The sequence below is a fragment of the Fulmarus glacialis genome, unplaced genomic scaffold (assembly GCF_000690835.1).
Source record: "Fulmarus glacialis isolate BGI_N327 unplaced genomic scaffold, ASM69083v1 scaffold25359, whole genome shotgun sequence".
In the NCBI taxonomy this organism is placed as follows: Eukaryota; Metazoa; Chordata; class Aves; order Procellariiformes; family Procellariidae; genus Fulmarus; species Fulmarus glacialis.
The window spans coordinates 14,222-38,846 of NW_009233004.1; the positions used below are offsets into that span (position 1 = coordinate 14,222).

Here is a 24,625-nt window from a genome sequence, read left to right on the forward strand (position 1 = left end):
CCAGAGAACAGTGAACCAGGCAGCTACTGCTTATGGTGTAAGTCAGATCTATAAATCATAGGAGTGAACTATAAATTAGGGGATCTACTCATTACCTGTTTGGCCTTAAGACGTACCTTGTGCCACCACTGACATTCTTTTATCTTTACAAAACTGAATCAGGAAATTTACTTAGATGGCAATGCTTTTTCTGCCAGTATTGTTGATTCAAATGAAAGTTACTATGCAGAGAGATAAAATAGTCATACAATTTCTACTACACGAAAATCAAGCTATCTTAACGGACAAGATATACAACTTTCAATGGCATTATCCCACTTTTACATCAGAATCTAAGTAAATTACCATTTTTGTAAGCAACAGCTCTGGGTTGTCGCACTCTGGGAGTCAGGCAAGCATTTGTAATGGATGTACTAGATTACATCTGGGCAAACACCTGCTATAAACTACTACTTCTGAGGAACTCTTTGTCATGCCAGTAACACGTCCTCAGCTTCTAGGCTGGTCAATGGTGCAGTTCCTACACATGCTTTGTGCCGTCATGCCACTATGGGAGCTGAACTCATCTCAGCACTCATATGTAATTTCTGATGTGAATGATACGCTATAAAGCTACATAGCTTAATAAAAACATGTGTGGGGGGAAATTCTGAGGGGAAAGAGCAGCATGAGCAATGAACTTAAGAGTCCTCACACTTTTTTATTCAGTGATAGGATCAACCAGCTACTCAAATACATAGATGCTGCCCCAACACTGTCTCATTCTGATTTTTCTCCTGCCTTCCTTTCCTTTCAGCTTGCCTTACTTACAGCATTACTCCTTTTTTATTTTTTTTTAACTAATAAAATTGTCTTCCCATGAGCAAAGAATATATTCAGGTACATTTTCAAGGCATAAATTAAAACTGCTGGTAGGTTTTCTTAACAAAATTATTAAGAGTAATCAGTCTTATTCAAACCATGCATTTTAAGCTGCTGTGCCTTCAAAGGAGCCTCCTTCCTACATTCTGGCAAGATTTCTAGGGACAGATCCTAGACCTCTTACTGCTGAAGGAAGCAGCCCTACTCAACATTTGATTTCCTCCTTTCATTGGCCACTAGTCTACGTCTCTGAGCATATGGGGGAATAGAGAGAAGCAAGTTCACTTGCATGTGAAGAAACACGGGCTGGTATCATCATCTTGTGCTGTCACACTGTTATTTCACATTGTGTATCCTCTCATTTGAGTTACACTAACATATAAACTTGTGACATCCATTTGGTCACAATTAATTACAATGAAGACACAGCCCAGTGACATTAGCTTTGCACAAATCTTTTCATCACACTGAGCAAGCATGAAAACTTCCCAACACAAAATAAATACATAAACTTCCATATAGATACAACTGTACTTTTCAGGTAGCTGCCGCAGATGTCAGAGAAATAAGAATTCTTAAGACAGTTTTTAACCATTTCAACCTCAATTTTAAAATGTATGCCTCATATGAACCAAGCATGTTTTTACAGTAATTTTTTTTACTTTGGGGGATTTGGCTTGGATTTATACTGGTGACATCTTTAAAATCATCTCTAGATATTGTTTTCTTCAAGAATGAATGTTTACGCTAGAAAACAGATAAAGAACTTCACACAACGGATTTTAAATTAAAGCATGTTTCAGTTCCTTAACACTAATGCAGCACAACGGAATATACAGAAGTTTAGTAAAGCTGAGCAAGCCCTGAAGAAGTTTTGCATAATGCTCAAAACCAATTGATTTTGAATTAGAGTATGCTTTCAAATAACTTCATTATTCTTGAGAAATAAGGAAAAACAATCACAGCATTATGGCTGCAAAACTGGACTCTTACTATAGATTGCTATTGCTGGGGTTTTTTTTGAAAGAAGAGAAAACCTCAGTAATCTTTGCTAGCTTTCAAACAAAATCAACAAAGTATTTTGCTAGTCACTACTCAGTTCTAACACCCCAAACTCAGTAAAACTTGGGGTGGCCCTCCAGCCCCCTCAAGCACACGGAAATCAATGAGAAGCATTACATTTACAGTAGAAGAGATCCAATCTCCTCTTCTTCACAGGTACTGAAGTCCAGCGGACAACTTAATCTCACCAAAACATGTCAGTATGTAAGCCTGTGAGGTAAATAAACTATGAAAATGGAAAGGAATTTGAGAGTCTTCCTGAAAACGGGTATCTGATGTTAATAGCAAGACCTATAGAGCACACCCTCAGTGCCTTGTGCTGGGTATAGGCAGCTCTTTTAACACTGCACTTGCCTGATGAGCAGTGTAACGACCCGAGTTGGAGGGATGTGTATTCATAATTTTTTTTTTAATTCAGCAGACTGCAGAATGTTCTATGAGTTTACAAAGAAGTTGTGAATGCTATAGGCAGACAGGGACAACAGGCCACCTCTCTGTCCATCTTGACTTTACCTGATAAATTTCAGCCATCTCGGCAAAAATACTTACAGGCATGAGCATGAGTTTTGTGCATACCCTTGTCTGAAGTTTTAATCAACTTATTCTATGGAGTCATGTGGAAAGCTGGTGAACAGATGTAAAATGCTCTGCATTATTACTTACCTTATAGCATGGAGATTCTTTTTAAAAATAGGCATGCACATTTCACTTGTAAAACTCACCCTCAACAGGACAGACAGATATGCTGCACTAGTCTCTCATCCACCAAAGGATGTGGTTCAATTAGCATCTGAAACACAACAAAAAATTCAAGCAGAGGGGTCATCTTTTAGGCTAGGCAATGCTGTTTCCCATTCTTGCTCTGGTTCCTTAACTTCAAAGAGTAATTTCTACTGCCATTTCACTGGATGAATTAACAAGTTAGCAAACTGCACCCATCCTGTACAATGAGTACAGTGACATTGTGTTAGCTGGGATCTACTCATGCTGAAGGGTTACTCTACTCCTTCAGCATGCCCAATATGGTACTTGCCTTCAGGAGCAGGTTGGGTTTTTTTAAAACTTCTGATATTTTAATTTTAATTACTTACCCAGCGATAACTGGTTGAGTTGAGATTCTTCCAATCCATTATACTGTTCTTCATGTTTATTCCGATCTGTTTCTTCAAGCAGAAACTTGGTGACAAACTACTTAGTGTCCACTGAACTAGCTGAAATAAAATTGTGGATGATTTGCTACTAATGTATTTACATTAGAGGAAAAACAGTAAACAGGATTACTGTTTTTCAAATAAACTTGTGCTGCCGCAGCTCTATTTAAATTCAATTTTTAAAAGCTTTTAGTAATTAGAAATATATATACACCATTCTAATGAAGAAACCCTGTAAATACAGATCTTTTTAAATTTCCTATGAAGCATAAAATTAATCCACTTTCTGATAAACTTTTATTATTCCACCTGGGCACTGGATTCTTTAATAATAATATAAGAAATCCAGTTCTTGTCCATGTGCACAAAACAAGTAAAAGTTTTCCTACTATCATTATGGTCCACCTTCCTCAGTCTTGTACAATAATCCAATTTTTGTACAAGCAAACTAATGATGCTAATTAATTTGCTTTTAAACTAAGCAGATCTATGTGGCTTGACCTGAAATATTCCCTTTGAAGACTATATAATAATTGATTTCATTGAACTCTGTATCCCTTACTTTTCAATGAATCTGAGAATTGTAATTCCACACACTCTCAGAAGAGCACAAGGATTAATCACTGTGTCTGAAAATCTCCAAATTTATATCAGTATCTTTGCATATTTGTAAGTATATATATATGTGCACAATTATAAGATCAAGAAAAAAACAACAACAGACAGCGACATTGTAAAACTAATGAAGTTTTAAAATCAAGGGCTCCCTACTGCTTTCTGCCTGACTGTACTCATGAGGACATACCTCTGTGCAAATTTTTGGATATGACGGAAAGAAGGAAAAAGCTTCTGAATGGTTTAGTTTTTTAGTGATTTTATATTATCAGCCTTTGCCTTTATTTGTTATACCTGCTCCTGATTTCATGCATTTCTTTAATGCTGCAGTGAAGTAGTTTCCAGTTCATTTGGTATCATGAAAACAAATCAACACCATAATATTGATCCATAGACAAATTTACCTACTTTTTTAAAAAAGGAAGGATCTTTTTGAATGAAGTCTCACACTATCAATCCCTTCTGTGGCTTCTCCTCATGAAGGAGAAACAATTCAAGTGTTTGTTGTTGCTCTTTTAGTTTTGGACCACAAAAATTCTCCAAAATGACCCTGAATCTCCATTGTCACTGTTCTTTATTTAGCTATCTTGACTTACTTCTGACCTTATGATAGGTAGCTTTGATACTTAGGGACTAAAATCCATGCATATTCCCTCCTCTTCCTGTTCACTGGGGAATTTTCAGGGAAGAAAGAATATAAACTTCTTTCGTGCTCTTCTGCATGACAGTTCATTTTAGAACGGTCTTCATACTGTAATCCCATTAGGCTAAACACATTATGAATTCTCTTTCCATTCTTTAATTCTCCTAATATCACAAATTTTAATGAAATCCATTTTTAGTTTGTCATCTAATGACCATTTGTCACATCAGGAAAAAAACCCACAACAGTACTTGCTACAGCCAATAATGACAACATTTTTTCTTTAGCTTCTTTATTTAAAATCAATTTAAATATCAGTTAATTTCAGCCATAAGAAACTTTCTCTGATAAAATCTCACTATATTGGAATGGTAAACTCTTAACTACTTTTATTTAAGAAAATAATACAACTATGCCCCACAAATTATGACAGAGTTTGAAAAGAAATATCTCTCTCTTTCTTTACTATGTAATGAGGACAATGTCATAAAAGTATACATAACAAAGCTATAGAAAATTCAGGAAAAAAATACAGAAAAATAAAAGCTCCCTATGGGTTTTGTCTTAGTCAAAAATTCTTTACTGGAAATAAAACATTAATAAATGGCTTTATACAAATAAATACATATTTTAATAGGTTAAATGTATCTGAAACATGAATTCTTCCTGATTCAAAATTTCAAACTATGCAAAAAGTCAAAATGATGGGCTATACTGGCCAAAGATTGGTTACAAGAGTCTTTATTTTGCAAACTATACAGAAACAGTAAAAAAGAAAATGCATTATACTTTTCAATATTACATAGAATAAACATTAAATTTAGTATTTAATGTGTAGAAATTAATTCAAATAAGAAACTGATTTTTCCTTTTAATTAACGATGGGAAACCAGTGATCCAATTTTCAAATTATACAACCTGTAGTAGTACATTATACAGGTCATGTCAATTTTATTGTGGACAGAAAGCAATAGATATGATATGAAGGAAGATGGTGGAGTCCCAAAATGTCTACACAATTAATTAACATGCTAACATAAATACAGTGATTAAAGTAATTTTTTCTACAGTCAAATCTTAAGTGCTACTCTACGCAATAATTATAATCTAGTCCACATGGTAATTACATAACAATAGGAAAAAAATTAAAATAACCCATTTTCTTCATTCCAGCAGCAGTACCTATACTGGTATTAATTTGGTAATTGGGTGTGCTTAGCTATTGCCTAACATCCTATACTGGTATGCATGCTAAAACCTCTCTATTTCTATTTCGCAAGGCACCTTTACAATACGTTCTCTAAGTTTCTGCACTAGTAACAGAAAACAACATGAATCAAGATAAAGATGCAAAACTATTTCCTGAAATAAGAAAATAAAAAGTATCATTATACATTTATTAAAAACTACCTTGGGGTAAGTGCCAATACTCTGAAATACAGTCATGTATAACGGTAATATAATTTTAAGCAAATTTTTTTTCCCCACATAAAATATTTTACACTAATCTGAGAGAAATCAGAGAGAAATAGAGAGAAACAACAAAGGGTGAAGCAATGTTTGAGTAAATAATGATAAAGCCTATATGACCTTGACATGAAAGAAAAAAAATTAAGGAAGGACAAGAAAATTTTAGAATTACAGAATTGGTGCTTGTCCATGCTACTGCTTTTGAAAAATCCTTTCAATAACCTAGCCATTTCCTAATAAAAAACGTAACTATAAATGCAAACACAAAGGAGGACTTTGCTTTATTTTTCCCTCCTGATAATTGTTCTCCATACCTTTGGTTAATTAAAGGCTGGTGAGATGCTACTCGTGCACCAATGTTTTTCTACTGTAATACATTTTTTATTTATTAAATGGACAATTTGCAAAGCCGCAGGGCCTAAAACACTGACAGAACTGAAGTTAAGTTACAGTATGTGTTCTGAAGAGGACATGCACAGTTCCAAGTAAGGGCAAATATCTTTTCCCCGGAGTTTTAAAGAGACTGGTTGTCTTTATAGTGTGTTTTGCACATCTATATTTTCAGTAGCACACAACATTTCTTTCTTCAGGCTAGACTTCCAATGTGTTTTCTTCAGCGCAAAGGCATTTAAAAACTCAAAAGCACGTAATATAATTATTCTTATTTAAACAAAAAAGTCTATGACTCCAGCTGCAATGTTTGAAATAATCATACAAAATATACATGTTTGTTAGAATCCTTTTGATCTTGGAGAGCAAAGGGATTTTATGAAATGTCATCTTGTGAATTTTAGAAAGGTACAATTCATGGACCCCCTAATATCATCAAATATATCCATCATGATCATCATCATCGTCAACATCATCATCTCCTTCATCTTCATCATCATCTTCAATTTCGTCTTCATCATTCATTATTTCATCTTCGTCATCTTCATCATCTGTCCATTCATGGAAATCGCCAGAGGCAAAATCACCCGAAGTCTCTAAATCGATAGCTAAAAAGGTATGATAGTTACAGAAAAGACACACAAGATACACTACATATTTATAGTATAATATACATAAGTATACAAAAGGCACACCAGGATATTTAGTTTCAGGACAATTACTTATTTTAAACTACACAGTGTGACATAGAAATAAAACATAAATAATACGAAAATTCTTTTGTCTTAAAAGAAAACCACTTCAATAGGAATGAATTTCTCAATGTTAACAAAAGGAGACAAATTTTATGGATTTATAGAACGATAATGAGTGCCAGGAACAACTGAAAGAGATTTAAGTCCAACTTACAGATGACAATAAGGACTACTGATAATATACACTGCCTATTGTTCAGTTCTTACATATTACCTTGAACTATCTAGAACTGTCTGTTTATCTAGAAAGGATCCTGGATTAGATCGACAATAGGCCTGAGGTTGTATGTCAAATACTGTGATAAATTTTCCCTTTGTTTCAGGCTATGTTCTTTTGTTGCAAAAGAAGTGGAAAGGAGTAATGTAAAACTTTTTTTTTAAAAAAAAGGAAAATATTTTATTGCCTTTTTTATATCTGGGACTTCAAATAAAGGTTACATGGGAATTCTTGGAAGAAGTTGCACAGTGCTGCAGGGAAGGGAAAAATAAGGAAAGATTTAGTGTGCTAGGAACTTTTCGCAATTCCCTCAAACATAAACTGAAAAAAATGTCAAATTGAATTCACTAGCATGCTGATTACCCAAAGGGATTTCATCAAGCATTTTGGGGCTTGTCTAATGCTACTCTAGATAATTAATTTTCCCTAGGTTTATATACACTATGCCAAGCACATATATGAGGTCTATTAATAGCTGACACAGTGATGGAAGTTGCAAAAAAAATGAAGTAATAACAATAACAAATTATAATTTGTTATTTTTTGTTTCAAAATCCATGTAGTTGGGTCCCACATCTGTTCTTACTGAAGAAATTTAATCTGGTTGGTAATCAAAGGGAATAACACCTCTAAACCAAATGCCACAAAGGGTTCTTAACTTACCACATTCTGCCGCACCGTTTGTTCTGGATCCTGTTACCTCATTACCGTATCTGTCAACACACCAGCACTGCCCTATGCTTCCATGGCACTGACTTGGTTTGTAATACCCGTCTTCATCACACAAGGGGATGTACTGCCCTGTGATATATAAATATTGAATAAGAATATTAAAAACTGCCTCTTGGCCAATGTAACAATTACAGGAGAAAGTAACTACCTGTTGCTATTTCCTCATTTCAGACTCTACACTGACTGGTTTACTATTACTAAATTCAGTTATGCAGAAAGTGACTGAATGTAATCAAATGTGGGAGGGGAAATAACACGTATCAGTCTTGGATTGATTTTAAGGAATAAAGTAACCGATCTTCCTTTACATTTTTCATTGATCCTGTGATACATATTCCTTACTCCCTGAACGTCTCAGTCCAGATCTTCACTGTATTCTGGGGAAAAGGCTCAAATGTAGCACCCAGCCCTGAATGGGATGTTCTATAATCTGTGGAGAACAAACAAGTCTGAATAATAAGGGCCAGGCTTCCTGGACTAACAAACTATCAGCTACAAGGCTTAGGAGATGTTTTTATTTAATATATATTTTACAACCCATTATTAATATTTAATTACCCCACCACAGAAGACAAATGCAGTGTAACACACCAATTTTGTCAACAGAAGATGTAAAAAAAGAATGTTAAATTTGCATTTATATGCAAAATACCTAGGCAAATTAGGCTCTAAGCCAAAAGGGTTCCCCACCAAGAGTGCAAGGCACACAATCAGGGACTTATTTTGTGAGGCAGTGACTTGCCTAAGGCTGAATAATCCACTGTTTTTCACTTGGAACGAACAGAGACTTTTTGAAAGAAACATAAAATGTAGACAAACCACAATGAACAAAACATTCATATGAAAGCATTCTGAAGTGTATAGTGGTTGTTAGAAACGACCCTTAGCAAAAATACAGTTTTGACTACTTTGGACCAAGCCTTTTATTGCAGCTTTTATACAGTGGCTAAGGGTATAAAGAAGATTTTACATTTCAGTAATATTGATACAGTATAAACTGATTCACGACAAAGATTTCAATTATCTAATGAATATTACAGGTAAAGGATCAGCAGGGATACTAATTTAGGAGTGCCTTAGACTATCACCTCTACAACTGTAAAAACGTACCTTCTATTAGGGTAATAAAACAGATGTAATATCTTTTGGTAGGTAAGGTAATAAAACTAAGTTTAATAGCTTTCAAAAATTTCATAAATTTTGTTGCTGGAATTTACTGTGGTCTATCTTTGTTGGATTAATATTGATTTTATGTTGCTGTTTCACTAGGGTTATTTATGTAAGCAATAAAACCTTCAAAAGAATGATCTATGGCTCACCTAGGAGCTTCTTTCCTCCTTGCTGCTTCTGAATGTTGCTGAGTTCTGTCTGGCAAGGTGGGTCTAAAACGACATAAAAAATGTTAAACAGATTACACTGTATCTAGGAAAGAAAGCATATGACTAAGTTTTCAGAGTTTGCTACGTTCTAAAGTCTAACTACTGATCTTAAGAAACACACGCATCCTGCATTAGTAGTCATGTTCTAATCTCTGAAATAAAAGAATTACTGCACCTTGCTGCAGCTCCAGAATTATGAATTAGAGCACCACCATGGATTTGTTAGAAGTCACATTCAAGTTTTGTATTTCACGTACTACGCTAAGAAAAATAAGAATTTTCTCCACTGAAGTCTGCAAGATTGTGATTCTATTGCAACAATTTAAGACTTAATCCCATGGGTACAAAACTCCATGTTCAGCAAACTAAGTTAAAAACAGTGGCCAAACTTGAGATGGCTCTAAAAGGCAGAATAGATATTAAAATTCAGTTTTCCATTCTTCAGAGTTATCGCTTACTCCAGTTCTGAATCATTTAATTTTCTACCATCTATAAAGGCAAGTCACAGTATGCCCCATGAATGGGAAGGAAATAAAATGTGAATGTGTATACGTTACATTTGAGTAAGTGAAAGAATCAAAGACAGCAAAGTACTAATCTCTGAACACTGATATTGCGTACTATGTTAGACCATTAGCACAAAGGCATTTCTCATTCTGAATCAGCAGCAGTATTACTGAGTTTACTCACGTGTCTTTAGCTTATACCGTTCCCAGACAATATTCCGATAACATCTCACTAAAATCTCACATTCTACGTATTTTAAATGCATTTTCCATTTTAGCTGACTCTGATTGTTTAGAATACATCTTTGCCATGCAATTAACTCAAGGGTCCCTTCTGAAATACAGTGAAACTACTTTTTTTCCATGCAAATAGAAAAAAAAAATCTCCTGAGCTAGTTTAAAGATGAGTAAGACTGGCCTAGCTTATTGATGAAGCACACACTTAGACCAGAACCCAGTCACTGTGTAAGGCAATGGGTAGGCAAAAATCACTTGAGTGGTGATAGCCCAAAGCAGCCATTCCTGAATCCCTCCTAAAGGAAGACAAGAATGCTCACCCTTTAGCCAGCTGAGAGCAGCACAAGATGCACAAAGGAGTGCAGGAACGGCAACAATACATTGTAATACATGGAGGTGCCTTTCTTGTGGAAATGCTCAAACTTTGGTGACAAATGCCTAGATGAAGCAGGGATCAAAAATGTATTTCTGGTGAACACAGAGCCTCTTGGCTGGCATGGCCTAGATATACCAATAGGCCTTTGGTATTATTCATGAACTTTTATCTAACAGAGTAAATAGAAACTGGAAGACAGTAATAACCCCTTACTGACAGCAGGCTGTTAATTTCTCTTGGCTTTACATTTTAAATGCTATTTACATATCCCATACATTTAAAGCAGCTTATAAACATTTAGAATGGCCTCGGCCCTGGTGGGCCAGGTTTTCTCACTAAATCTATCGTGATTCTTTTTAGAGTGAAGGCCTTAGACGTAGGCTCTACTTTTAAAATACTGATCACGGGAGTTTCAGTGGCAGAAAAATTTTCAAGAGATGTCTTTCCAAACAACCAAGCAATTTTCTGTGTGTGCTCTTGAAAACCACTGGGACTTAACATCATTGGATGGGTATTGGGTTTTAAGTACTTAATCTTTGAGTATTTGCTGAGGCCATATAAAGTTTTACATCTCTTGGGGTAAGAAGTGCTTTGATGATGATCATGCTCACTATTATGTCAGAGATATTCATTACCTTTCAAAACTAAGGTTTCTGTCTGATATTTGAAGAGTTAAGCTCTTAATTGCACAACATTCTGAGGATCAATTATTTCTTAAACTAAAAGTATTTCCAATTAATCGGTAATCTAAAAAATGATAGTCATTTATGCACACAAGTACCACAGGCTAGAAGAATCTAGGATTGCGGTGGATTTGGCAGTGTTAGGTTAACGGTTGGACTCAATGATCTTAAAGGTCCTTTCCAACCTAAATGATTCTCTTCTCTTCTATTCTATTCTGTTCTATTCTATCTTTCAAAGAAGACAGGGAATATACTGAAGGCGAAGAACTAGTCAAATAGGGAAAATACATGTATTTTGTTCTATGGAAAAAAATCCTAAATTAGAAACACAGAGTTGCACACGTGAGCACTAACATGTGGAAATGTAAAAATGATGGACTATGCCTAAAGAAAAAAAATCTTCATTTACAGCTATAAATCTTTGGTGGTATAATTACAAAAAGGAATACTACTAACCAAAAGGTAACAAGGCAATATGAGAAAGTTACTTACCCAAAACTCTCTTCTTCTCAGAAGCTAGGTCTTCAAGATTCACACTTAAGCTTTGCTTCTCAGGACAAAAGCAGCAAAAACTCTTAACAATACTAAATCACTCTGATGCTTAAAACTGTCAAAGAGAATGGCAGGCTAGAAGTTCAACCAATTCCTTTTGGTCCACAGCATATCCTTTTTCCTCTGTCCCCAAATCATAACACTTTCCTCTTTATTTTCCAGTTAGTTCCTGAGTTTGGAAAAGCTTTTTTTTAGATTTCTGAACTTATTTCAATAAAAAAAGCAGTGTCACTGGACAACTTTTGGGAGTCTTGAGGTAAGGAGAAAAAATTCCTTTACAAAAATCAGTGTGGTGGCTTCCTTTGAAATAGAAATGAATCTGACATCAGTCTTTCTGATATCTGGATACAAATAAGAGACCTAATCACCTTCATCCTTAATCTACTAACACAGATGTAGCAGGAATTGTCTTTCTGACAATATCACTGCATTGTTACGAGTGATTCATGAACCACTTAACAGCAGCCATCCACAGTTCTTCAGTGCTCGAAGTACTGCTGTACATGAGTATTCCATGTTATTAATACTGGCCCTTGAGACATCAATATTCAGTTGTGTCAAGAGGTGCTGCAAGGCTAATATGATTAAGCTTTGATTTACCAAAAAGAGGAGTATTAACAGAGCAATGGAAGTAAAACTGGTAGATCTGACAAAGAATGTCTAGGATTTTTAACAGACATGTCTCAAGGAGCTGCTACCCACACAGTGAGCCTCCAGCTTTCACAGATTCTCCATGTTATTGAATTACAAAACAGCCATTTTCCATCTATCAAGTAGATAATATTTGGCAGAGCCCCTAGCTTCTGGCATATGGTCCACTGCAGATCAGGCTGCCATGTTGTGCCTTGCCTGTGCTTGGGGTCAAGTATTATACTGTTCTTGGACAACCGAGGCTTGAACTTTAAGGATTTGAAGCATCAATACTGCACTTCAAGAAATCTTTCTGGGGACCTCAATTAAGTGTTAAGGCACGTTACACCTTCCTTTAGAACCATCTATAAACATATTTGAAGTCCTGCACTCTGAAAAGATTGATGTAACAAATACAGATCATGACAATTATCATTCTTCTGTAAGATGGACTAGTTTTAAAGTCATAAAGATGTCTTCCAGCCTTGACAGACAGAAGAACCTGTAAGAAAAGGGCATCTAGAGAAGTCCTGGACTAATAGATCCATGCAGAGGCCAGCAGTAAAGAAATACTTAGGCGCTAAGTATTAATATTCCCAGCAAAATTGGGTACTCTCCTACTCTGAAGCAGTGATGCAACAAAAACAAGGCTGTAATAATGATGAAGTACCGGCAGAAGGAAATTCAACCTATAAAAAGGCGAACACTGCAAGTGCCTCAGCATTTAGATAAGCACTAAAGTGTTAAGCTAGTGTCAAAAACTAAGAAAATAAGTTCTGAAGATGGGCACTGAAGCACTTGCATGAATTGTAGTTGAAACTAGAGGGCAACAGCAACCAAAGCATACAGTAAGACTTACAAAGAGCACTGGCAAAGTACAGATTGTGAAATATTGCAGAAATGCATTATAGTGTCTTGTATTTATCTCAGAAATACTAAACTACACTTAAAGCAGAATAAGGCCAAGAAAAAATGCAATAAGCACCACTGAGCCGTACGTAAGTGTTTAAGCATTAGTCAAGGTGGGACAGCTACTACAGGAAGATCTTTTTCTGAGCAAGAAAGATCTGACTTAAGTATTCATAAGAAGTTGCTTATATTGACTAGAAGTTGTGAGTGATGTGCAGTAATGGGTCTAGTGTACTGTGATGCATCATGACAGACCTCAAGCATTAAGAAAGAATGAACGAGAGTTGCAAGTACTTGTCTGATCCTGACAGTCTTGAACTGTGAAGCTAAGATCAAAGAGCAAGAGGGCTTCTCAGATAATGACTCAAGCAAATACTATGTATTTTTAAAAAGCACAATGGAATTTCTATGCCAGTATGATACATATTGTTGACTAAATTTTGTATTCACTTTGAACATCGTTAATCAACAGCAGTGCTGTAAAACTGTAGGATCTGCCCGGAAAGCACCTACTAAGCTCAATGAATACAGAGAGCTATCTACATGGCTTGAAGCATTCTGTTAATATCAACTTACTTTAGTAAACATCAGAAAGAAGCCACTGAATTTCTCTACCTAGCCATCTCTTTGCTATTAATAGCAAAGGTCTAGTTAAAGGTCTTATTTAAATTGTTCAATCAAGCAAAACATAACCAAACATGAACATATTACAAGGTTTAGCAAAACACTGCAAATTATGAATAGAGAATTCAGTAGGTCACTAATACACTAGGGAGTTAGGACTCAGATAGTTGTGCAAGAGCTAATAATAAGATGTGACAAAAGAAGACTATCAGCTTTTTTTTCTCCTTACACCTTCGAAAAAGAAGGACAATACAGATTTTGTTGACAGTGTTAATTTGGAGGGATTGAACGCATGTTTAATGTGCAAGGATTGCCAAAACTGAGATTTCACCTCATTTACAATGTTGAGGATACATCTTTTTTACTATACGCTCACACACACTGTGGTATCAAAAGCTATCTAATCTGTTTTAAATCAGCACCTTATCACAACATCATGGTCAAGACAGTGAGGAAACTGGTAAAAAGGGAAGAAAAGCTTGATAATGTTGGATTCTGCAATGGGGAGAATCAGTGTCACTGAAAGCTGTATCCCAGATTTTTAGCCTTCGCTAAAAGGTACCATTAATATAATTCAGTAGCATTTAGATCAGTCTTTATGATACCATCCTATCATCCGTTCTAGCGGTACACTGAACAAATATTTTAGACAAACAGTATTTATAGGCTATAGAATGCAAAACTACTTGAAACTAACCTGTGGAAGTGCTTTCTTAATGCCCTGGTTATGCTGTACACGCATTATATGAAATTGGTAGAAGAACCTTGGACCATGCTAGGCCACATGTTATGTGCTGTACTTTCTCTGACAATTGAAAAGAATTATGCTGCCTCCAAAGAATAAGGGTGTTTATATATTAGGCTGAAATGATTGCGGTGGTGTTTTTTTTATTTTAAAGACAACCAAACAAAACATGTTATGCTCTTTACTTTAAGAACTACTTTACTTCTGGGATGGGTTATTTTTCATTTACTAATTTTGTTAGCAGTACATACATGCTTATAAAAATAAAAGCCAAAATATTGTTCTACTATAAAACAAACAAGGTATTTTGAAAGATTAAATGTTAACTTTTTAACTACAAAGATACCAAAGAAAAGAAGTCTGCTATTTAGAATGTATCTACAGAAGTAGAGCTTTATCTTTGTTCAAATTTACAACTGGGAGATGTGGCATGATAAAAATCTTTATTTCCACAGAAATCAGAGTCAAACCATAGATGCTGAATGCTAACGGGAATTTATCACGAGAGTTTTAAGGGCACAAGTGAGATTTAAAAACTGCTATTAAAATTTTCAAAAAGGCTGAACTGACTTTGCAAACTTTCCACCAAATCAGTCTTACCTCCTCTACTGGCAGTAGAAATTTGGACCCTGGTTGCTATTTATCCCTTTGAAAATCTCCCTCATGTTAGTAAGAAAAATGAAGGGGCAATTCTGTCCAATTTCAGCCAATGTTGAATGAGTAAATTCTTTGATTCATTACAACTAGTTTGATTATATAATTTATGTGATGTCTCACCTAGATCTAAAATTGTTATATGATTCTCAGGAAAATAATGCTTATAGGTTGTGTTTATTTGTGTAACCAAATCACATCAGGACATTAACAAGAAATTCACCTAGGCAGTAAAAATCAACTGGGTTTAGGTCCAAATGACTAGAAATAACTTTATCCATAATGTTCATTCAGTTATTTTAATAGGCTCACAAAATAGAACATTAAGATGCCCTGCTTTAGGAATAAAAAAAGTTTATTTTATAATGTAGGCAAAGTAGATTGGAAAAGAAATAATTGAAGTAATTTTGTTCTTTATTTTTGGTCCCTTTCCTCTGCATACTTACTGGAAGTTGGCGTGAGAAACAATATTGCTGTAAAAGGATTAGCCGCTGTTTTGCACTTTATTTAGAATCATTGAATTTCTAGCAAGCCTTTCCATTTAGCTTGGGTTCTTTGTTTGGTGGGGTTTTTTTACTTCATTTTAGGTATTCACAATAGGTCAAAAACCTTAACACAAATTCATGGTACAGCATTTAAGAGCTTGTAGTTCACTGTAATCTTCTTAAGATGTTAAAAAAAGATAAAGCACTACAAAAAAGTCAGTCATATACATATGCAGGTTGTTCTCATCTTTTACCTTGCTGTCTTTGGAAGCAGTAGCACCACTCATTGTTAGATATCAAACTGTCCTTGTATGTGTCACAAGAATTGAAGAACGCCCTGGTGCATGGCTCATTCTTGTCAAGGTAAATGCTTCCAAGTTCTGACTGGTCCAACAACAGGTCATAGTTCGTATCAAGCCTGTTGAACATCCAGCCAAGGGAGTCTTTGCAAATTGGCAAAATGCTGGTATCAAATCCTAAGAGGAAAAAAAAAAAAAAAAAAAAAAATCATATAGCAGGAAAGATACAGCAGCTGCTGTATAGCAGGAAAGATACAGCAGCTGCTGAGCTCAGCCACCACAGAAGAATGATGCATCATGGAAATTGCTCCAGTGGTACACAGATACAGTACATAAACAAGTGTATGCTATTGAAATACTACGTATAAATTACATGTCAGCTTCATTTTAAAAAATCATTAAATTAACCTGCTAAAAAAATTAATCCCACCACCAGCCTCAAAGCATTTAGAAATATGAGTTTTCTTGTCAAACATTATACCTATAGAACACACATTATGTACAGTAATAAATGACCTACAGTGATTTCCTGGAAAATAATTCTGTTGAGGAATTTTAGTGATATTATAAATCAGGAGAGTGAAGCTTAAGTGGTTTGCAATGATTACAGAACTAAGAAGAGAATAAATTCCAGGTAACTTGTTGGAGTCCATTTTTCTCTTCCTATAACACATATTCAATTCTATGAAAAAAGAACATGATATTCAGCTTCAGCAATGCCTTGAAAGTTATGATATTTTATCTTTACTTGATGTACTTTACATCTTGGAGGAGGCCATGGAAAAGATGATTGCTAAGAGCACCCGGCTGCCCATATCAGACCTACTAATACAGCTTGCATCTTCCTAAATTGTTGCTTGGAAAAAGAGCCATCAGGAACAGGCTGAGTTAATTATTCCTGTAGCCAGAGCTCAGACCTCACATTTGTTTTTCTGCATCAATGGTAAAGTACATGCAGACTTACATGGATGGGAAATTCAGAAACTGCCAGGCCTCTTGCCTACGAAGAAGATGTGAGCTGCATTTGATATGTACACACATTTTTTCCTGTTCATGTACTATGGGTCGTACCACAGGCTTATGGTGCATGTGGTGAGGCAGTTGAGTATACATCCTAGTACGGAATGAGAGTTAGTGCTACTAAACTAAATCTAGTGCTTCTAAAAAATTTTGAGCTAAAACTGAGCACTGAAAAAATGAGATTGGTGAATATGGCTGTAGAGAAGTTGACATGAAAGCACACAAGAATTCCCAGTTTTTACTGCTGTTAAAATCAAGCCTGCCTGCCTTAATTGTTGTTCTGAAAACAAAAAAGAAATCTGAAAAGTGTTTCTATACTGCTAAAACAGGTCAACTTGGATAACTTGGTAATCAGATTTAGAAATCAGTAGATTTTCCTTTAGATATATATATAGAGAGAGAGAGATATGTGGAAATGTCCATGCTGTGGTAGAACGACCATTTCAGAAAGGAAAAGAAGAAAGCTGATAGCACCAAAAACTCCCTGTGGAAGTCAGACAACCACATAAACTCCCTTTCCCCAGAAATCCTAAATTAACTATGACTTTTTATCAGGGCAGTCTCACTTTTTCTTGCTCCTTGTTGATCTGTCGCATTCATTATTATTTCTGCTTGACAGAAAGAAAAGAAAAAAGCAAAGAAGTAAAGCAAGCCATTTGATATTTATGATATTTTTGACGTGTTTAACACAATTTAAAAACATAGCCAAGCATTCAACCAACGGACTCTCTCTTCCTTCTTCTCCAGCTCCTGATTAAACATCAAGACAAAACAACTTATTTTTTTGTGGATTAGGAAGAGCGAGAGAGACTGGACCTGACTGAATGAATAAGGATATATAGTAGATGTGTTATTCAACTTTACCTGTACAAGATATTAAAATTATTTAACAGGTGTTTCCAATTTGAAAAGTTCTGGAAGGTTCCTCCACCTTAAAACATTTTGTCTAAGGATGAATGTTCAGTATAACATTATTTACCTCTAAGTCTCCGTCTCTGAAGCCCTCTTAACATTTCCCAGATATTTCTTTTTTGTCTGCTAGTCCTGCTTTTAGCTAGAGATCCTCCTCAAGACCTTGGATTCAGAAAGGGGTCGATGTGAAACATACTGTTTCCTATCCTCCCTTTTGTGTACCTCCACGAAGGGAGGAATTATTCTTGTGCTCACAAAATTTTTCTGAATTTGGTATTCTGGCCAGCTCACCAAACTGTAAGACAAGTTGCAGAAAAAGAGCAACCATGAGGAGACAGATTTTAATGAATAAGATGCCAGCTAGAAGGGAATATAAGATAAAAGCTGCTTTAAAGGTGTATTCAGGGATGGATCTTGTGGGCCAAAGTAGATAATTGTAGATAATACATCTGCATGTGGAATTTTAAGCATAAGTTTATTGAAAGAGGCATCACTTTCAAGCTTGGGACAAAGTATTTTTAAATTAGCATTTGTGGTCCATGCTGGAAAAGCTCACATCATTAAGTACTTTGTATTTTAGGACACTAGAAGCTAGTGTTATGTATTTAAGAAACAGGGGGAGAAGGGGAAAAAACCCAAACACCTGCTTATTTTATTTATTTCTCTCAGTCAGAGAAAAGAAATTAATTTATCTGCAGAATAGTGAAAGACCACCGAACATTTCAAAGGTTTTATGCGTCACTAAATTAAGGTTGGAATGATACTACGTATCTGCAGAAGATTTTATCCCCATTTTTTTCTTTATTCCCTTAACTAGCATTAGCCTGTGAATTGAGTTCATCCTCTATTCCCATTCCTCTATTTTTTCTCACTTCTTTCTATATAGCTTTTAGATTTTTTAAAAAGTGTGTCTAACAGTGATGTCCCACTGGATTTTTATCTATTATATTTGTCATAGTTAAGGACAGAGCTTGAAATCAACACATTTGCATTGGAGTCAGCAATATCATTAAAAGAACATGATTTTATTACAAATCACAGGAAAGCACCAGAAAAAAGTCATTATGTTCTAATATTTTCTATAAATCTAGTTAAAGTTCAACATAACTATAATTTAATATTTAAATATAGAATTTGAGGTCTGATATTTATGATATACACTTCCTAGTAAACAGGAACATATTATAACTGGCACATTAGAATTAATAACCCTACTTCAAACAATAACATTTCATATCAGAAACTTCTTTTGTTATTTCCAAGCCTGAAAAATAGAGTTTACATATATTAAAGCTGTCATAACCTATCTATTAAATAGCATCATATACTGGAGAAAAAGCACAGTGGGTCATGGGGTCTAGCTTTCTACTAAATAACTGTTTGATGTAGCAATTTCAAAAAATAATCATGCTTTACCTTGAAAGTAGTTTATGTTTCTTTTTTCAGAATTGCTTTTGAAGTAGTTTGTACTTTTATTTACAGCCCAGGTATATTTGTTGTTGGTTTTACTATTTATTTAGTTCTTTCTCTTCTCTGGTATTTACAATTTTAATGTTTTATATAGAGAAAATCACATCTCTTCTTAGTTTTCATTTGGCTTGTTTCACCAAGCCAAAATCTTTGACAACCATCAGTCACTGCAGTATAGTGTAGAAATGTCTGAAATCTAGGTCAATATTTTAGGTGAAATAAATAAAAATGGCTAAAGTATTTCAGAGATAAGCCAGGCACATGTTGACAGAGACAGAAGCAGCTTTGTTTGATCTAAAATGGAGCAGTCCACTTCCTCCAGAACTGCTACACCACATGAAGATCAGCACCTCAGTTCCATGTTCACATTATAAACCCTTAAGAGATTACTGTGGTAAAGTAAAATTCTTGGTTCAGTTTTTAAGAACCTTAAAGGAACTGTCCAAACTTAAGATTATCCGAAGTGCTTTCTCTCTGCAATAACTTTCTTCCTCTACTATAATATTGATAAAATAATACAGGTGTCACTCTTGAAGGTGATACACTTGAGAAAGACAGTCAGGAAGGCACATAAGTACATACCTAGAGTTTAACATCTGCTAACGTGGTCTGAGACATGAGGAGGTCAGGTGATACAGAACTAAGAATCACAAAATCACTAGGTGACCTAGAACTAGGAAATTAATTGCCCAAATCACAGACTACATATATTATCACTTTGAGCACCAACTGGAATGCTGTTCTTACACATTTTTCACAGTTGTGACACAAACCAAAAAGCAGACACTAAAGGGCGAAAATTAGTATAGTTGAAGGATAGTAATCCATCCTTGATGATTAAGTACCAGGACATTATACTGAGGAGAGCAAAAATTGCTGCTGAGATGTCTAAATTACAAAAGAAGATTTTCTCTTGCTCTCATTTTAACCACTTATTTGAAATCTATTTCCATATACCATAATGAAATGAGCTTTTATGCAGCTATTTCTGAACATTGTCTAGAAAAATGTGAAGTACCAGCTTAAGCTTTTTTCCTCAGCCAAAACAATCCCAAGGGAAATATTATCGAGAAATATATCCTTCCTCCATGGCTTACACAGTAACATTCAAAACATTTCCTCAAAAGGAACCAAAAGAAATGCTCCTGTGTTTCTGATTATTTCTCAGGGGAGAATTTCAACTCTTAGTAAATATAATCTGCTTTTCAAGGTAAAACTATTGTTTGCCTGCTTATTAAGCTCATAAGTAATAAATTCTTGTGTACACTGAGCAAGATAGCTTTTGACATTATGTAGAAATCAAAACAGCATACATACATATGGCTCACATATTGCATTATATAAAAATTGTTTATCTAATATGCTAAGAGAAGTAAACTGCGATTCTTTCCAATAGCAGTATACTGTCCAGTACAATAAAAGACACTGGCAAATCATACGGGTGAATAAGAACACATGCACTCTGCTAGAGTCCTGACTGCCACCTAGACCATGGCTTTTACTTCAACGTGCAAGCTGCATAGCAAGAAGGTTTTCACTTGTGATGGATTTATCTAATATTTTGGCTATCAGAAAATCTTCAGTTAACAGCATCTCACAGCTGAGGCCTACCATGCACAAGCTGGGAACAAGTTTTCCTTCCTAATGTAGTTTTATCAGGACAGACCTAAGCAGAAAGGACTAAACTAAAGAGAGGACTAAGCAGATGTGAATGCTTTCTGTTGTATTTGCTGTTCTCAAAAGTGCTGATCTAGGTGAGGCTCATCTGGCTCCATACTAGCCCAAAAAGGAGATAGCATTAGGCATAACATTCTCTGTCACCTGTCTAAAGTTGTAATATATTCCTGCTCACTATGATTACACAGATAGGAGCAGAGCCTGGGTTAGGGCAAGACATGGGGAAGGTACCAAAGGTCTTACGATAAACCTAGGATAACTGACTCTCATTTTACAACAAAAGGTACAAGGAAAAGAAATAAACACAGCTGCAACGTCCCTTAAAAGTTTGCATCCTGACATCTCTCCTTTTCCAGAAAGTGGTTTAGAGACTTTTATATGGAGGTGGCGGGGGAGGGGGAAATCAAGATGAATCCTATTGCTGAAAGCTACCAGTTTGCTAATAGATCGACAGTTCAGATGAAATGTGTTCTGTCAGACACCAGACTGACCATTTTATTAATAGGAGCGACTGTTAAGGAAAAGTAGAAGATACCTGAGGAGGGAGAAATAAAATAAAATGCTACAATAAACATCTATATAAGTTTCATTGTGTATAAGGATAATTCTGTACAAAAGATTGAGTCAAAATAAACTTCAGTCAATAACACTGATTTAGTTCATTCAAAGTCTTAATTTTAAGTGAAGATGGACTAATTTAAAATTCCTGCTCAGAATTACTTCTGGACTTCTAGACTCTTGCTTAAAGGATACCTGGGCTTACGTTAACCTGACACATGCAAAAAGTCATTAGAAGAACCTTTTCGTTCTAGCAAACTAGAACTATGGTTCAGGTTGCCAGTCTGTACAACTTTGCAGTACAGCTTACAGGACATTTTCTGAGATAATCTCAGGAAGTAGCCAAATTCTCAGGCAGTCAGCATTTTCAAGATATCAAAAATGATGTTTAAAACTGCAATTCTTTTTACCTCTTATAACTATACAATGACTGTATGGGAGAGTATTGACAGTTGCTTCTTTTATCATTACCCAAATTTCTTTTTGAACTTTTACTGTATTATCAGGCTTCTAAACAGCTGTGCTGCATTTTTGACCTTACCTATTCAGTGTGTTACCCTCAACAAAGTGAGTATTCAGCAAGAAACAGGACTGTATGCAATGTTTCAGCTGACCTTTAACTGAGTGATGTGCTAACACTAGCTACATTATTAGATACATTTTATTTATTACTATACAGTAAATGCTTACTTAAGAGCTGCAAACTTTGTATTTCTGTTCTTTTCATTACTGGATGAGAAACAGATCACATCAGTTATGGGCACCAACCAGAATGTAAATTGGAAACATATGTTTTTAAATGTGGTTTTTTTTCAATATCAATAAAAAGTGGCATTACTGCATTACCACCTTACCTCAGAAACATTGATTCTCAATGTTAAGAGAAGTATTCCCAGATATAATACTGGGAATTATTATTCCCAGAATCATCTGGGATTCATTGTGTTTTACAGAATTATTCGTATTTCCTTAGCATGAAAAATCACACAAAGAAACGACATTTCCAATTAAATGAAATAAACGGATTTCTTGAAAAAAGAAAAAGTAATGCTACACATAGCAATCAAAAAAAAGCTAAAAAAAAAAAAAATCCCAAATACTTAAAAAGTTAATAATGAAGGAGCAAAGGTAAGCAGTGGTGGCCAAGTTCTGTGAAACATACTCTGGAGGAATTCATAGCTTGCTCTTCATCTTAATGAAAGGTAGAATTTTACGGCTTATGAAATCTAATTTGACTCTCCTTCACAGTAGGACATCACTCTTGAAACTATAATTGCATACTTCAATTGCTATTTTGAATAAGCCCTTTGATAATTACATTTTAAAATTTTACTACTTTCCACAACAAAAAACCTATTTAAATATTTGAGGGGGTTAAAAACAAATTATCCTCCCTACTGTTTCCACTTCATTAGTACTCCTGAGTCTTTTCCAGTTTGAAGTATATCCCCGAAAATTCCTTTTTACTTACAAGCTTCTTTTCCATGTGTTTTTCTGTACCAGTACCTACAGTGGCATCAACTAGCAATAATGGGTCACACATAATTACAGCTTCTGTACATTATTTCTTAGGGCTAGCCATTCAGCAACTCACTTTTCTATATGGAAAACTTGCTCAAAATCCCTACTTGTTTCTTCTGTTTTGTCTCCTTACACAGCAGCTAATTACCAAGCTCTTTCAAATAGACAATTTGATAGATTTCACAAATAAAAGCATTGTTAATGGTAGCTGCCATACATTCTTACAAGCAAGAGTCCTGCCAAATAACATTGAAAGTTTAAAGTGAACGTCTTACATCAGTACTAGGTCATAAATAAGAAATTAACTTTAGAAAAGTTATGGTTTCGTACACATGCCTATTTAAAGCACATGAGAATAAGGCAAGTCTTAGCAATGGAAATACGAAAGTACAGAAAAGTACCAAAGAGGACATCAAGTAAGACAAGTAGAAATCTCTTACTGGTTCTTTCAGGCCTTTGAACAATCCTAGTCTTCTTATTCTGAATTCCACTTTCATGAAGTGCCTTAAACCAGTCTCTCAATCTGTTTGCAACCCCCCTGAATTCCAGGTCACTGCACACTGAAAAACAAAATGCAGAGCTGTTTAATGTTTTTCTCCTGGGTGCCAAATAGAACTTTTCAAACTATGCTAAAAAAAGGAAAACACATAAAATAATATAAACATATACGTTCCACAGCTTTCTTTAATTCATAAAGTTCAGTTTCATTACTTAGGTATGCCTTCAAAACCCAATTAAGGTCCTCAGAAAGAAATGCCTGATGTATAAAGCAATTATGAAATTATATGTATCCAGAAATTAAAAACATCCTTTGCAAACTACTGCAAACTACTATAAACAGTTCTAGCACAGATATTTTCCCATCTTACTGTAGATGAGGCTGTATGGCAGAGACCCATGACAGTCTTTTGGAGTTTCATTTCTATGTTCATTAAGGCAACAGTAACAAAAGCCCTACCAGAACAGGTCGGAGATGTGATTTAGGCAGGAACACCCAACTTGCTTTCCTATGCTGAAGCATGAAAAGAGGAAATAGGGTTGACAGAGAAAGTGCTTCAAGAGTGTCCTGAAAGCTTATTTGATTGAATGTAGTTTTACAAGCCAACGTTTGTGAGCACCTAACTGCAAACAGGCAACCGTACAGCTGCTTGGTGATGGAAAAGATGGCTTCTTTGACCAGAAACAGCAAAGGTAGAAAAAGCACGCAAGACCAAAGAGAGCATCTGTGGCACCAAGAGCAACAGATCAGCAGCAGTCTGGCTGAAGCGTTGTACAGTACTGGTAGTTAGTACTGCAGCCAGCAGCAGAAGCAGACAATAGAGATGTGCAGTGACGAGGCCTATTCACCTTCACTATTAAGCTGCTGGAGAAGACAAAGAAAAGGTGTGCTTGGAGCAAGCAGATATCCCTTCTAGAACTCTGTTTTCCCATTTCATGTGCTTGAGAGAAGCTGGGAAAAGACAAGAGAAATAATAGGATCTGGAAGATGACA

At 35.3% G+C, this 24,625-nt stretch overlaps 1 protein-coding gene across 1 annotated transcript; it reads right to left on the bottom strand.

Annotated features, from left to right (window-relative positions):
- Positions 1-6,451: 6,451 nt before the first annotated feature.
- On the bottom strand, positions 6,452-23,693 carry SPOCK3 (sparc/osteonectin, cwcv and kazal-like domains proteoglycan (testican) 3; the record flags this gene model as incomplete). The annotated part of the gene is made up of 5 exons (XM_009585172.1): positions 6,452-6,800; positions 7,828-7,965; positions 9,216-9,278; positions 15,931-16,152; positions 23,574-23,693. Coding segments are annotated over 5 exons (716 nt in total), but the record flags the coding sequence as incomplete, so codon positions are not given.
- Between the last annotated feature and the right edge of the window lie 932 nt (positions 23,694-24,625).